General features: G+C 36.5%; 1 protein-coding gene across 4 annotated transcripts; it reads left to right on the plus strand.

Moving 5' to 3' along the window:
- The first annotated feature begins 1,534 nt into the window (after positions 1–1,534).
- LOC136219606 (ureidoglycolate hydrolase) lies at positions 1,535–14,821 on the plus strand. Of its 4 annotated transcripts, none has more exons than XM_066007074.1 (13): positions 1,535–1,883; positions 1,970–2,055; positions 3,082–3,156; positions 3,314–3,442; positions 4,025–4,111; positions 4,276–4,478; positions 4,558–4,660; positions 5,326–5,417; positions 5,573–5,635; positions 5,793–6,033; positions 6,308–6,348; positions 6,501–6,602; positions 14,613–14,821. In XM_066007074.1, exons 1-12 carry the CDS (start codon positions 1,689–1,691, stop codon positions 6,593–6,595), a joined length of 1,410 nt encoding a protein of 469 aa, XP_065863146.1. In that variant the 5' UTR covers positions 1,535–1,688; the 3' UTR covers positions 6,596–6,602; positions 14,613–14,821. The 4 variants fall into 4 exon arrangements, with proteins under 4 accessions (XP_065863146.1, XP_065863144.1, XP_065863145.1 ...); XM_066007072.1 differs by lacking the exon at positions 14,613–14,821 and adding an exon at positions 8,689–8,855; XM_066007073.1 differs by lacking the exon at positions 14,613–14,821 and adding an exon at positions 6,716–6,922.
- Positions 14,822–15,225: the final 404 nt, after the last annotated feature.

Consider the following 15,225-nt stretch of genomic DNA (forward strand, 5'->3'; position numbering starts at 1 on the left):
AACCATGTCTCCTCACGTAAGAGAGATGTTGCCTTCACATCGTATCCCTCATCTTGCTCAGATTCTTCTCATATTCAACTATGGTTGGGGATTCTATTATCATTCTCCATTTTCCATTCTTGAATCTACGGGCATATTTCTTATTTTTACCCATTAGTATGTAGGCCTTATCTTCTACATCCTTGTTTATATGCCAAGTACATAGCAAGTGTGCTGTATCTGGAAAAACCTCTCTGATCGGCCTCATCAACCCCAACTCCCGATTAGTCACAATAGCCGCCAGGTTCACATCAAACCCGATCAAATTTCACAACCTCTCCATGACCCAACAATAGCTCCACTCAGTCTCATCTTTCATAATCGCACAAGCTATCTTGAAGTAATTGTTACATGGAGTCATCCCAACTATTTCGACAAATAGCATTTTGTACTTGTTAGTTTTGTACGTTGAATCAATGCCAATGTACCAGTGGTAGGTACGCAATAATTCCATTGAATCTGGATGTCCCATAAACACATACGCCAACACACCAGACTCCGGATCAGCAAGCGTTGAATGAACATACATGTTCTGGATAGCTAGATGGAAGAATTGACTAATCATGTCTCTACCCTCAAACTCATCCTTCCTCAACTGATCCCTATAATTGTACACATGTTTAATTGTTGGGATGTCTGCTGGATTCTTTTCTTGAATTGATGCCAGCATAGCACATGACTTTTCTTGAGCCGAACTCATATCACGTATAATTTTTTTAGCTGCGGGACTGAGTCCGCTTGTCTGTCGGTATCCCTATGGATAATAAGCCATTACATGATTGTGCATACCATTTATCCCTTCCTTAATCGGTATCCCCCACCCGGAAAAGTCTTGAAATTGTATAGCTTTAAGCTGGAATTTACAACGACACGCTTTAGTCTTACTTTTCCTTCTTAAAGCCTATTCAACAATTTTCATAATTCCTCTATAGCGTTCACCACGTGAATATCTCAAAAGCTTCTGCTTTTCTTTCGTGTTTGTGCGAAGAAATTATAAGCTCGAAACCATTTTGAACTGCAACGTTTTTAGTCATGCAATAGCTTCGGAACTTGTCGGGAAAAGGGTGTCCGTAATGAAATGGCTACTGTAATCGATCCCGTCGGGAACCTAATCTTTTAATGGCTTCTGAAAATAAATGAAATTCATAAGACTTGTTAAAATTGCACCTCAAACGAAAGAAAAACGTGCTAAAATTTAGATTTCGGCCTCCTGTAAAGGGGGGAGGATGATCCACTCGCCTGCCTACCCGTCTGCCCTAAGGGCATGTGGGATCTTCACTCTCTCAGTGCATATTCATTCGGAAAAAATCGAATTTTGCGAAAAAAAAATCGGTAATTTCAATATCTCGGGTCGATTTGTTACCTTATGTTCGAAATCATCATCAGATCATTTTTTTATTTAGAATTTCAATTTCTTTTGTGGGGAAGAGAATTTTCAGTTTTTATTTAAAATTATAAGGAGTATGAAAATGTCACGGTGATAAGCAATTTGAGAGCTGTACACCCAAAAATAAAAAGGTAGACCATACCCAAAAACACAAACGTCAGATTTGCTGATTTGTACGCAGCCACTCACTCCCACTTCCAAAGTAAATTGTTGTACACTCACTCATTGTTTCATGATCCAAAAGCTTCAATCTTGAATTATCATGTCTCTAATTATATCTCTTTCTCTCCTCTTCATCTGTTTAATCTCCGCAATTTTAGCCTATCCTAATGGGGACTCAACTACCAAAACCATGGAGGATTTCTCGGGTTATCCGATTCATGAACCATCTCTCTCATTTAGCTCAACCTCTTCACCTTCTTCACTATCAGTAGATGTTCAAAGTCTGCAGAAACAGGTGATTCTTTTTGTCATCTGTTTCAAACTTTGGCTCACTCTTTAAGTGTGAGTATCTAACATTTGTTTGTTAAACTTCTTTTGTAGATTGATGAACTATCCACTTTTTCTGATACGCCTGCCCCATCAGTTACTAGGGTTTTGTACACTGAGAAGGATGTAGTAGCCCGCAGGTAAATTTTTAAAGATTTTCGTTCATGGGTTGTGATCTAATTAAATTAATCTCGTGATCATTTTGATTGATTCTTTTTGCACTCATCAATTATTAGTTTCCTTTTTCCTCTGTGTTCTTCTATTTAATAATGTGGGTAAAGAGATATTAATTTATAGATTGATGAAGAGATATTAATTAATCAATAAATTATTAATTTATAGAGAGATGAGATGATTCGGTACCTTTGGAACCAGTCACAAGATAGGAAACAATTGTAGCATCAACCACTCTTTACAATTTGATAAGGGAACTTTTGAATAGACTGAGAATAGTTAGAGATGAAAGTCAATTAGATTTAAATTTCAAGAAAAAATAAAGTATTATAGAGTCATATTTTGCTAAATTATTCTAAATATATATCTATATATACTTGGCGTATGTGTTTGAGAAATTAGTAATTTATAGAGATAATAAAACAATGTATTATTTACAAAGGGTTGTTCCAAAAAATTATTATCTTATTAATTTATTAAAGGTGATCATTTTTTGAACTGGTCCAAGTCGGGACCAGAAGAAATTATTATTTTAAAAAGATTATTAATTTATCGAGTATTAATTTATGAATGTTTTAATCTAAATAACAGATAGTATCATTGAAGTATAAGGAATAAGAATGCATAGATTCCTGTTTTTCTGTTTTAGTATTTGTGAATTCCTTATAGAAAGCATTTGCCTTTTTTCCTAAGAAGAACCTTTCAGTGTATATTTTTTTTATACATGGTTGCCATATTTCTGAACTGAAGGTTGGAAAGGCTCCAATAGCTGAAATTTGCTTTTTTCCACTTGTGCTTCCTTTTTTGCATAATTGTCTCTTGAGTATATACATAAATTCATTTTGATATGTGTAATTTTTCTACTTTTGTTCTCCAAAACATGTCAAGTTCAATCACTTTTAAAGATTTGTCTGAGTACTCTCTGCGCCTTTTTCATACTTCTCATTTTGTTCATGAAGCTACTTTCACTAATTGCAAATTGTTCAGTATAGGTACATCAAAAACTTGATGGGACTTTCTGGATTATCCGTTAGAGAAGATGCAGTTGGGAATATATTTGGTCGATGGTGAGTTTTCCTTTACCATATTTTCATCACCGTTTTTTCTCTCAATTCCGAAAATAGAATAAAATGACCCTTCTGAAACTCCTATAAACTCGTTGAAACTATTTATTTGAGTTGTATGCACAAGTAAGCTAATTTTGGCAGTGATCTCCTTTTGCAGGGATGGCTCTGAGCCAGAGCTTGCTGCAGTTGCAACTGGTTCTCACATGGATGCCATTCCGTATTCTGGGAAATATGATGGAGTTGTTGGTGTTTTGGGTGCAATTGAAGCCATAAATGTACTAAAAAGGTTTTTGTTGTTCAATTTATTTAAACTTGATTAGTATGTTGTTACCTATCATACTGATCCTGCTGTTCAGTTAGGCAGACCCAGGATTATTGCATTGCAATATTATAATTCTATAAATCAATTGATGATTCTTCTTAGGCCTTTTCTGCAAGATATTGTAAGATTATTCTCTTTGAGCAACTCTATTGTGTAATCATACGACAATAAGGTTAGGCTAGAAGACACCTTCAAAGTCCTTCTGTTGAACCTACTCTCAAATTGATTACAGCACAATCACTAATTTCAAACTAGTCAGAATGTGATTAGAAACTTAAGTTGTCCTTGATGAAACATTGGTTGGTCACTTTTGGTTGTTCCAATATATGACGTGACTTCATTTATCCATTCTGAAATAATTTTATAGTATTAATTTTCTTTTATGTTTTCTTTTCATTTTTTTAATGAGACAATACCTGTTTGTCAGTGTGGATGGATACTGAAAGTTTTTGGCTTAAACGAATGGTTATTCTTTTTCATGATAGTACTAATTAATCCTTTTGTCTCAAGTTCTGGTCCATGATTTGCTGATCGGGAAAATCGCAGGTCTGGGTTCAAACCAAAAAGGTCACTTGAGGTCATCTTGTTCACTTCTGAAGAGCCAACTCGCTTTGGCATCAGCTGTTTGGGAAGGTTGGTATCAGCAGAGTTTACTGTTTTAGTTAAATGAATCAGTTAATGCACTCATTTATCCGTTTCTGTTTCGATGTCCAATTTTTCTTTGCAAATCTAAATGCTGTTACTATAAAGTTCTCACTTAGTTGGGTTCTTACTTTTGTGTTGTGCTCAATTTGCAGCCGCTTATTGGCAGGGAGTGAGGCGCTTAAAGAAGCTTTGAAGACGGCAGTTGATGGTCAAAATGTAACCTTCCTAGAGGCTGCTCAATCTGCTGGGTATGCAAAAAATGGAGATGATTTGTCAAGTGTTTTCTTAAGGAAGGGAACATACTCTGCTTTTTTGGAGCTGCATATTGAACAAGGGCCCATTCTGGAGGCAGAAGGTAAGCTGCTTTTAATGGCATTACAATCCCTACATATATTAGTTGTATGCATTCATTAATGATTTTTAACTTGAAACAGGTATATCCATTGGAATAGTGACTGCAATTGCAGCCCCCGCAAGCATAAAAGTAGATTTTGAGGGCAATGGGGGCCATGCAGGTGCTGTCTTGATGCCAAATAGGTGATCCTCCTTAAACTTAGTTACTAAAGGCGCACTAAGGTGCAACGCTCAGGCGCGCGCCTGAGTGATACTAGGCGCACTAAAGAAAAATAATATATAAAATCATGAATAACAACAATTTACATTTCTAAAATGCAACAAATAGGCAAATACTAAATCATATCCAATTATCCATACTCTTAACCATAAAATGCATGATAAATTTCAAATTAACTACTAACTCTTCCATAATCATAATTCATGATAAAAGTTCTAAATCTAAAAACTAAAGTTCAACCAAATCCTAAATTGATTAACTAATAGTCTAATAACTATTTTTTATCATGACTAAATTCTCCATTTACTATATTTTTGTACTTTTTGAAATGGAGCAGCGTTTTTTTGTGTTGTTCTTTGCGACATTTTAGTATATATTTGTTTCAGTACTTTGTATTGACTGAAATTTCTAGTTTCTCATTTGGAAATTGCACATTCTGCTATATATAAATTAATTTCCATTTGCTGGTAACTTGAAGATATAATGGTGGCAAATCACAAGCTACTCCTTTTGTTATTCCATTATCCATTTTCTAATATTTATTTGGAGCTGGGATATATACTATGCTTTCTTTTTTCTGTATAGTCAAGATACCATTCTTAGCTTATACATGGAATATTTTGATCAGAAATGATGCTGGACTCGCAGCCGCAGAGTTGGCACTAGCAGTAGAGAAACATGTCCTAGACTCTGGTTCAATTGATACTGTTGGCACCGTTGGTATGTCGTGTTTTCTTCATTCCCAAGTCTATAAAATTCTTGTTTTCTATTGCATTAAATGTCCATTTACATTATTGAAATTGTCATCTTATTTTCGGACTGCCTTCCTTTTTTATAAATCTATTGTTGAAATTTAACACTTGATGTTTCTCAAGGTATTTTGGAGTTGCATCCCGGAGCAATCAACAGCATCCCTAGCAAATCACACCTCGAAATTGGTATGCTTTATTTATATTATGGCTAAGATTTCTAAAAAGCATAGTATTTGTGCCCACAGATGTTTAATAAGTTTGTCACTAACTTTTAGTAGTGTGAGGAAGTTGATGTTTCTCAAGCTCATTTAAATTGATGGTTCTCTTGATTGTGCTCTGGCAGACACACGAGATATTGATGAAAAGCGAAGAAATAAGGTGATTGAGAAGATTCAGCAATCAGCATCTACAATAGCCAAAACTCGCAAGGTCAAGCTATCAGAATTCAAGATCATAAATCAGGATCCACCAGCTCTCTCTGATAAATCAGTAATTGAGGCAATGGAAGCTGCATCAAAGGAATTAAACTTGACACATAAATTGATGATAAGCAGAGCTTACCATGATTCACTGTTTATGGCAAGGTGAGACAAATATCGATGAATGGCTTAGATGGTGAATTTTTCCTTAACAAAACTGATACTCATTCAAATGCTGCCATTGCTCTTTCCCTAAACCCCTACACAAACATGAGAAAGAGGATATTGTAATTCGTTGAACGTGTATTTCTATAAATTCTGCCTGAACTTCTACATAGTTTAAAGATTTTCGAGAAAGCTAAGCCAATGCTCTTGTTGTTTATGTATATATTTATTGTACCACAAGCGCAACTGATTATGCTACATTACATTTTCGCAGGATATCGCCTATGGGCATGTTATTCATTCCATGTTACAAAGGTTTGAAAATTCCTTTACTTTGTTTGACATCTGTATTCCTTAGTCATTCGGCTATAGTTTAATTTTTTCACTAAGGTCCATGATTGATTATAATCCTCATAATTTGGAAGTGAATTGAGGTAATAATAGAAGATATATGATTGATTATGCAGGATATAGCCATAAACCAGAAGAATATGCCTCCAGAGAGGATATAGCAAATGGGGTCAAAGTGTTGGCGCTGTCCCTTGCTAAGTTGTCCTCTTGAATCTGATGTAAGCATCTTAGCTTTAACACCTCCTCTTTCTTATTTACAATGGCACTTGATTTGAAATGTTGATATTGAATATGGACCTGAGCTTGGAACTGCTATATGATTAAAACTCAGGCAACATATTTGCAATGGCAACGGGACGGGTATTTTTGTGTATCTACTCAAACTAAGACCCTAATAATAATACAATCTGAATCCTATATAATAGGGTTTGAGACGAGATTGAAACTAAAAAAAAAAAGAAAAATACTTGAGGCGGGTTAGGGTAGGTTACGGGTAATACCCTCTACCTGAACCCGGTTATGTAGTATGGATTTTCAAGTGCTGTGTTAAAGTATTTTAAGTTCTACCAGTGATTAAATAGTCTATTGTGTTTATTTAGAACTTAAAAAAGTATTTGGTATTAGATATGGATATTTCTGCTGTAATTTAGGAATATAATTGATTTGTAATTATCATGTTCACACATATATCTTGTGTATATATATCACATTATCAATGAATGGAAAGGCAAGGATTCTACATTATCATGGTATCATGAGCCTAATTTCTTTCCTAAAAACTCTCTCCTAAAATTTCTCTCCCTAATCCCACCCAAATCTCTTCTTTCTCTCTTCCTCATTCTGCCGTTCTTCATCCCTAAAAACTCTACTGCCACCATGCCAAACAATGAACAAAACAATGGTGCCGCCGCCGCACCAACTCATCCGGCCCTCTCCATTATCAACATTACCTCCTTTATTCGTGATCCTCTCGAATCCGGCAAAGGCCTCTATACCACTTGGGCTGAACTTTTTAAAACACATGCCCGTGCTTTTCAAGTTCTTGATCATATCCTTCCTGAAACCGACGATAAATCGGAAACCTCTTCTTCGGTTATGAAAGCAAAGAATCCAGGTTTATGGTCTCGTGTTGATGCCATCGTGTTGCAATGGATTTATGGAACCATATCTTCAGACCTTCTCAACAGTATCATCGGACCAAATTTAACAGCCGCCGACGCTTGGAAACTCCTAGAACAACAATTCTCCGATAATAAAAATTCAAGAGCCCTTTATTTACAACAAGAACTGTCCAATGCTAGACTTGAAAATTTTGATGATATCTCTGCCTACTGCCAACATTTGAAGTCCCTCTCGGACCAATTAAGCAACGTCGGGGCTGCCGTATCCAACGATCGTCTCGTTCTTCAATTAATTTCGGGGCTCACTGACGCCTACGAGACAATCGGAACACAAATTCGCCACAATGACATTCTGCCCAATTTCACAAAGGCAAGGTCCATGTTATTATTGGAAGAATCTGCCCGTAAAAAACGCACAGCCGCCACCGTCGGATCTGAAATTGCCGCCGTTACTATCGCCCAACAGTCCCCGTCGAATCAAGCTCCTCCATATTCAAATCACGTTCGGCCTTCTTTCCCTCAAAATTCTGGCGCTGCTCGCGGTGGCCGGGGTTATTATCGCCGTGGCAGAGGCGGACGGGGCAGAGGCGGACGATGGCAGCAAAATAGCGGTCCTCGCTGGTCAGGGGCTGTTTCTTTACAACAGCCATGGGGGTACGGGCCATGGACTGGACAGGCGCCCCAATGGGCCTATCCCCCATGTCCTTATCCTTCTTGGCCCAATTCTTCACATGGTGCAACTCATGGTGCAACTCGCGGGCCTGTTTTTAATAACAATTCTTCTGCAGTCCAGCCAGGCATATTGGGAGCCCATCCGCAGGCCCATCTGGCCCAGTATTACACTCCAACAAACATTGAGGCGGCTATGCACACCTTGACAATCACACCACCTGCAGAACCTTGGCATATGGACACCGGCGCCACTTCTCACATGAGCGGGGATGGAGGTAAACTCACATCTTATTTAAATAAGAGTCCTAACACGAGTATCGTAGTAGGTAATGGCACTTGTATTCCTGTTATCGGTCTTGGTAATGCATCCTTAAAAACAAACAACAAAACCCTAGAATTGAACAATGTTTTACATGCCCCTAGATTAATCAAAAACCTTATATCTGTGCGGAAATTTGCTATTGATAATAATGTGTCCGTTGAATTTGATCCTGTTGGTTTCTCTGTGAAGGACTTGCGCACGGGGATCCCTATTATGAGATGTAATAGCACCGGTGATTTATATCCAGTCACATCCTCCTCTTCAGAGTCTTCTTATGCTTTAAATGCTTCTGTTTTATCTCCTTCAGTTTGGCACAATAGATTGGGCCATCCTGGTCCTCAAATTTTAGACAATCTTCGAACTAATAATTTTATTTCTTGTCCTAAAAATGTTGATTTTTCTATTTGCAATTCTTGTGTGCTTGGGAAACATATTAAATTGCCTTTTTATGCTTCTAAAAATATGTCATCAATGCCGTTTGATATTATTCATAGTGATATATGGACATCTCCTGTTCTAAGTTCTAGTGGCTATAGATATTATGTTCTTTTCCTAGATGATTATTCTAATTTTCTGTGGACTTTTCCCTTAGCAAATAAATCTCAAGTTTTTTCTGTGTTCCTCACATTCCGAAATTACGTACGTACTCAATTTGAAAAAGATATCAAAACTTTTCAGTGTGATAATGGTGGTGAGTATAACAATAGTCATTTTCATGATTTTTTTAACAATAATGGTATGCAATTCCGTTTTTCATGTCCACATACTTCCTCCCAAAACGGTAAATCTGAACGAACGATTCGAACAATCAATAATATAATTCGCACTCTTCTAACACATGCTTCTTGCTCTCATTCTTTCTGGCCTCATGCTCTTGCTCATGCGACCTATCTTTTAAATATTCTCCCTCACAAAAATCTTAGTCTTCTTTCACCGACTCAAATTCTCTACAATCGTACTCCTTCTTATACTCACTTACGCACTTTCGGTTGTCTTTGTTACCCACTTGTCCCTTCTTCCTCTAGAAATAAACTTCAACCTAGGTCCTCTCCATGTGTGTTTCTTGGATATCCATCCAATCATCGAGGCTATAAGTGTTACGACATCTCCGCGCGGAAAATAATTATATCTCGTCACGTTATTTTCAATGAAAGCAAATTTCCATTTTCCACTCAACATGTCTCGGCCTCCCCTCCCATTTCTTCTATTTCCAACTCACCTACACAAACAACCCAACCCATTATTCCCTTCCCCACTAATGCGTCCACTCCTAACCAAAGCCCAGTTTCACCACGGCCCAACAGTCCCAACCCATCTTCCCAAAACAGCCCAGCACTTCCCCCTTCTCCTCTCGACAGTCCCTTTCCTTCTCCAATTCAACACGGCCCAAACACAAATTCCCCACAACAGCTCACCTCCCCACAACAGCCCACTTCCCCGCCTTCTCCCGATCCTATACACGCCAACCCAACCCAACCGACTCACCCTATGACAACCCGAGCTAAACTTGGAATTTTCAAACCCCAAAGAAAGCTCAACTTACACACCACCACTATTTCTCCTATTCCTTCTAATCCCTCACTTGCTTTACAAGACCCTAATTGGAAACAAGCCATGACTGAAGAATATAAGGCTCTTATTGAAAATAAGACGTGGGTCCTCGTACCCCGTCCTTCTAATGCTAATGTTCTTCGTAGTTGGTGGATTCTCAGGCACAAATTTAATGCAGATGGATCTTTTGAAAGATACAAAGCAAGACTTGTTGGAAATGGGGCGAATCAACTTGTTGGGGTAGACTGTGGTGATACTTTCAGTCCAGTTGTTAAGCCAGCAACAATTCGAGCTGTATTAAGTATTGCACTTTCTAAAGGTTGGCCACTACATCAGCTGGATGTAAAAAATGCTTTTCTTCATGGGGATCTTCATGAGACTGTTTATATGCATCAACCACTGGGATTTCGGGATCCCAACTATCCAGATCATGTATGCCTTCTTCAAAAGTCTCTTTATGGTCTCAAACAGGCACCACGGGCGTGGTACCAACGGTTTGCCTCTTTCTTGTCTACCATGGGTTTTTCTCACAGTAAATCTGATCATTCACTGTTTGTCTTTCGTCGGGGAGCAGAGATGGCATATCTACTCTTATATGTGGATGACATCGTTCTAGCTACTTCTTCCACTGCTCTACGAGAGTCAATTATCAACAAATTGAGTTCCGAATTTGCTATGAAAGATCTTGGCCCATTGAGTTATTTTTTAGGGATATCTGTCACTCGGAGCGCCGGCTCTCTTTTTCTGTCTCAAAAGAAGTATGCTACTGAGATCATTTCTAAAGCCGGTCTTTCTTCAGCAAATTCCTGTACAACACCTGTTGACACTAAGCAAAAACTGAGTGCTTCATCTGGTTCTGCTTATCATGATCCATCTGAGTATCGAAGTTTAGCTGGTGCATTACAGTATTTGACTCTCACTCGCCCAGACATCAGTTATGCTGTTCAGCAAGTCTGTTTATTCATGCACAATCCCAAAACGTCTCATATGGCAGCTATCAAGCGGATTCTTCGATATGTTAAAGGAACCCTGGAGTTCGGACTTACATTCACAACCTCTTCACTAGATTCCTTGGTCTCCTATACAGATGCAGATTGGGGGGGATGTCCTGACACTCGACGTTCTACTTCAGGATATTGTGTTTTCCTTGGTGACAATCTTCTGTCTTGGTCTGCTAAGCGGCAACCCACTTTATCTCGTTCTAGTGCTGAAGCAGAGTATCGTGGTGTTGCTAATGTCGTATCTGAAACTTGCTGGATTAGAAATCTTCTTCTTGAACTTCATTGCCCTATTAGTAAATCCACCTTGGTATATTGTGACAATGTGAGTGCAGTTTACCTCACTGGTAATCCTGTACAACACCAACGTACCAAGCATATTGAGATGGATATACATTTTGTTCGAGAAAAGGTTGCTAAAGGAGAGGTTAGGGTACTTCATGTTCCTTCTCGTCATCAAATTGCAGATATTTTCACCAAAGGTCTACCACAAATTCTTTTCGACGACTTCCGCTCTAGTCTCAACGTTCGACCACCTCCCGTTTCGACTACGGGGGTGTATTAGATATGGATATTTCTGCTGTAATTTAGGAATATAATTGATTTGTAATTATCATGTTCACACATATATCTTGTGTATATATATCACATTATCAATGAATGGAAAGGCAAGGATTCTACATTATCATTTGGAACTTTAGATGATTTGCCTATTAAATTTATGCATGGTTTGCTCATCTGTGTTAGTTTAAGGTTTTTCATCAAAATTGATAAAAATATTGATTAAGCTATTAAAATGACTAATTTACTTTTAATAATTTTCTCTTAAAACTTTACTTTCTATGCAAAATTATTTTTCTTCATAAATATTATGCCTTGATTAGAATTAGTTGCATTAAAACTAACCCTCTCTCTTACTATAAACATGAAAATTTGAGAAAAAATAGTTCAAAGTATATTGATAATAGAAAACATCATATAAAAAAGAACAAATTAATAATATTAAAACGACATCTATTAAAGATGGAGATGGAGGGAATTAAATTTATATGTGGATTCTTACAATTTTGTAACTATGCTTGTTAATTTGTTGTTTTTGGATTTGGAAAGTTCCTGTGACTTTTATAGAAGTATGTGTCTATTGTTTAAAAGATTTATAAATCTTTTTACTGGGACAAGAAAAGAAATTGAAGATGACTTTCTAAACGGATTTGGGACGATACGGGACAGTTATAAGAATGGGAAGGGATATTTTTGTGGTTAACTGTTAGAGTTGCAAATGGGGGCGGGGATTTCCTGTTCTTGTTGAGGATAGGGAATCCCCAATTAGAATTCCTGCGGGAATGAAGATTGTTTTGTTCCCCGCAGTCCGGGACAAGAATGTGGATTGTTTTCTCCCCTTGCAGGCGGCGATAGATACAGATATGATATATCCCCATGGGCACCCTTTTACCCTGTTTAGGTTTTGGGGACGAGAATGGGGTATTTCCAATAGGTCGGGGAGGAGGAATATAATTTTCATTCCATTTTGTCCTTGTTAAATTGATGAAGCTTGCTGCTACAAACTGTAAATTCGCCTTGAATCTGGAGTTTAACAATTAATTAGTTCAAAATGAACTTTTGCTTCTTTTTGGTTGAATGCACTTTTACTGTTTTCTTTAGCCTAATGAAATTTTGTAAATCCTTATTTGAGCTAGAGGTGGCAAAATGACACACAACCCGATTACACGACACGGATTTTTAGTGTTAGTGTTGAGCTTAATAGGTAATGGGTCATTTTTGGGTTGACACGAAACTGACACGTAAATTTTTGGGTTGGGTTAGTGTTGATATGTGAACCCGAAAACGACACGAAATGACACGAATATTGAACATTATTGTTATATTCTCTCGTGTTTTTTTTTATGTCACTTTATTAATAAAGATAATAAAATTATAATTATTAATTGCAAATATTGATTTGAATTTCCTAAATTGTTATAAACACATTACATGACCTATAACATGATACTATCGAACTTTTCGATAATTAGTGTTAACATACTAATCTAAAAATGATATAAAATGTTTAAAAACAGTACCATATCTTCTTATATTTTTAAGAGTTATTATTAATATATATGCATAACAAAATTATATGTAATCCAAAAACACGATAGGAAATCGACACTAACCCGAACAGGTTAACACGATTTTGATAAGAAAGTTTTTGGGTTGGGTTTGGGTTTACTCTTTTTGACATGAAACTAAATGATACGACACGAACAAGATAAATTTGAGCTAAGTAAGAACTAAACTAAACCCAAATTTTTGGATACGGGTTTGGATACAGCAAAACCCATATAATAGTGATGTTAAATTGGGCCACCTCATGGCCCATAATAAATGCTTCTTTTGAACAGAATCACACTACTTCTAGCTAGGTTTGTCACAATGATGCGAATACTACCAAGGGCATAGACAGGGGGCGGGGGCGGGGGCTGGAGGGCTCAGGCTCCCTCAGTCGCTGTAACCATCTCTATAATGGGTGGTTTTGTTCCTACTGTCTTCGACATATTAAGGATGAGAGTGGTTAATTAGTCCATTGAATTTGAATTAATTACAAAATCAAATTTAATTAATATATGATAGAGGATAAATTTCTCTAAGTTCGTTTGAAACGATCCAATATTAATTTTGTAGTCAATTTTGAAAAAACTTAAAATCGTACGAAAAAATTAATTCTGAACAATTCAAATAATAATATGTATAAATGAACGAGTTTGATTTAGCAATTTTTTATACAAATTTGGTCTCTAGTGAAATAATTATGTATTTGCCATTGAAAATATCTATAAATATATCCAATAATATATAATATGAGTATTATATAGCATATAATCTATTTTTTAATATTTACCAATTCATATGCAATTATTAATGAAATATATTAATTATACCTTTGAATTTAAATTGCGTTCATAATTTGTTGGATAATATTGGTGGAATAATATCTCAAAAATTTTCCAGTTTGTTTTTATTTATTTATAGATAATTTACTTATTTTACATTTATTTTTTTTAGAAAATAATTGTATTTAGTAAATTGAATATACATAACCTAAAAGGGGTTAGTTTTAAGAAATACTTATGTAGTCTGTGGGGTTTTTTTTGGTTGAAAAAAAGACTGAAGTTCTCGCTCAATTGTAGATCAATGAACATTGATTGACATTTTCAATTTGACCGTTGATGAACCCAATATAAAAAGTTAAAAAAATTAATGATATTCTAAATAACTTTAAACATTTTGATATCACCAAGTCGTTTTCCCGTCAGAGCTCCATCTGTGGGGGGCGCCGTTGGGTTCGACCTGGGAGATTCCGATGATAAAGTCAGTAAAGTGTATAAATGGATAAAACAAAAGCACGAAAGAATGGTGTTGGAAAGTGTGTACCTCAATAGCTTGGGGTGCAAGTCTATTTATACTAGATTAGTCGTAACCCTCAATTTGGTAACCAGAAAGTCTCCATTAATGGTGGTTACTGAGTTCATTAATGGGCTTTTACTCGTCTTTTAATGATGTCAGTTTCCATATGGAGAGACGACACAAATGCTTGGTGGACGTATCAATGTGAGATGGCGAATCTCCCGAGATCCCGTAGTTTGGAGCTTCTTTGTGACGTCCGGCTGTTTAAGGCGTATTGTGGAAGCTATTGATCCGCCATATTTGTGGCTTGCTTTGTACGCCAGCTGCTCTGGCGTACGTCCTAACCGTTGCCGTTTTTGTTAATTCCTCTTTTACTCCCTCTGATAAATTTGGATGTTATCATATTTTAGTTTGAAATCATTTATACGTTGTTTGGTTAGGAGAGAGAAAATTAATGTTTAGATAGAAAGCTCCAAAAATAATGATTTTGAAATACAAATTTAATTTTTGAAATTTTTTATTTTGAGGTCATTAATATTGAAATTGACAATATCAACCTAAAAATCATTGATTTGTAACTGGCCGAGAACCTCATTCCTTTTTTTAACAAAAAAAAAAAAAATCATAAACACCAATCTATAAATTAATGAAAGTACATGAGTCGAGGATGAAGAATTCCAATTATGAATCAGAATGTGAATCCGTGGCGGAGCCAGGATCTAAACGTCGGAAGGTTAGACCGAGTAAAAACAATTTAAATGTTACTTCAACA

This window comes from Euphorbia lathyris, chromosome 2 (genome assembly GCF_963576675.1).
Source record: "Euphorbia lathyris chromosome 2, ddEupLath1.1, whole genome shotgun sequence".
Lineage (NCBI taxonomy): Eukaryota > Viridiplantae > Streptophyta > Magnoliopsida > Malpighiales > Euphorbiaceae > Euphorbia > Euphorbia lathyris.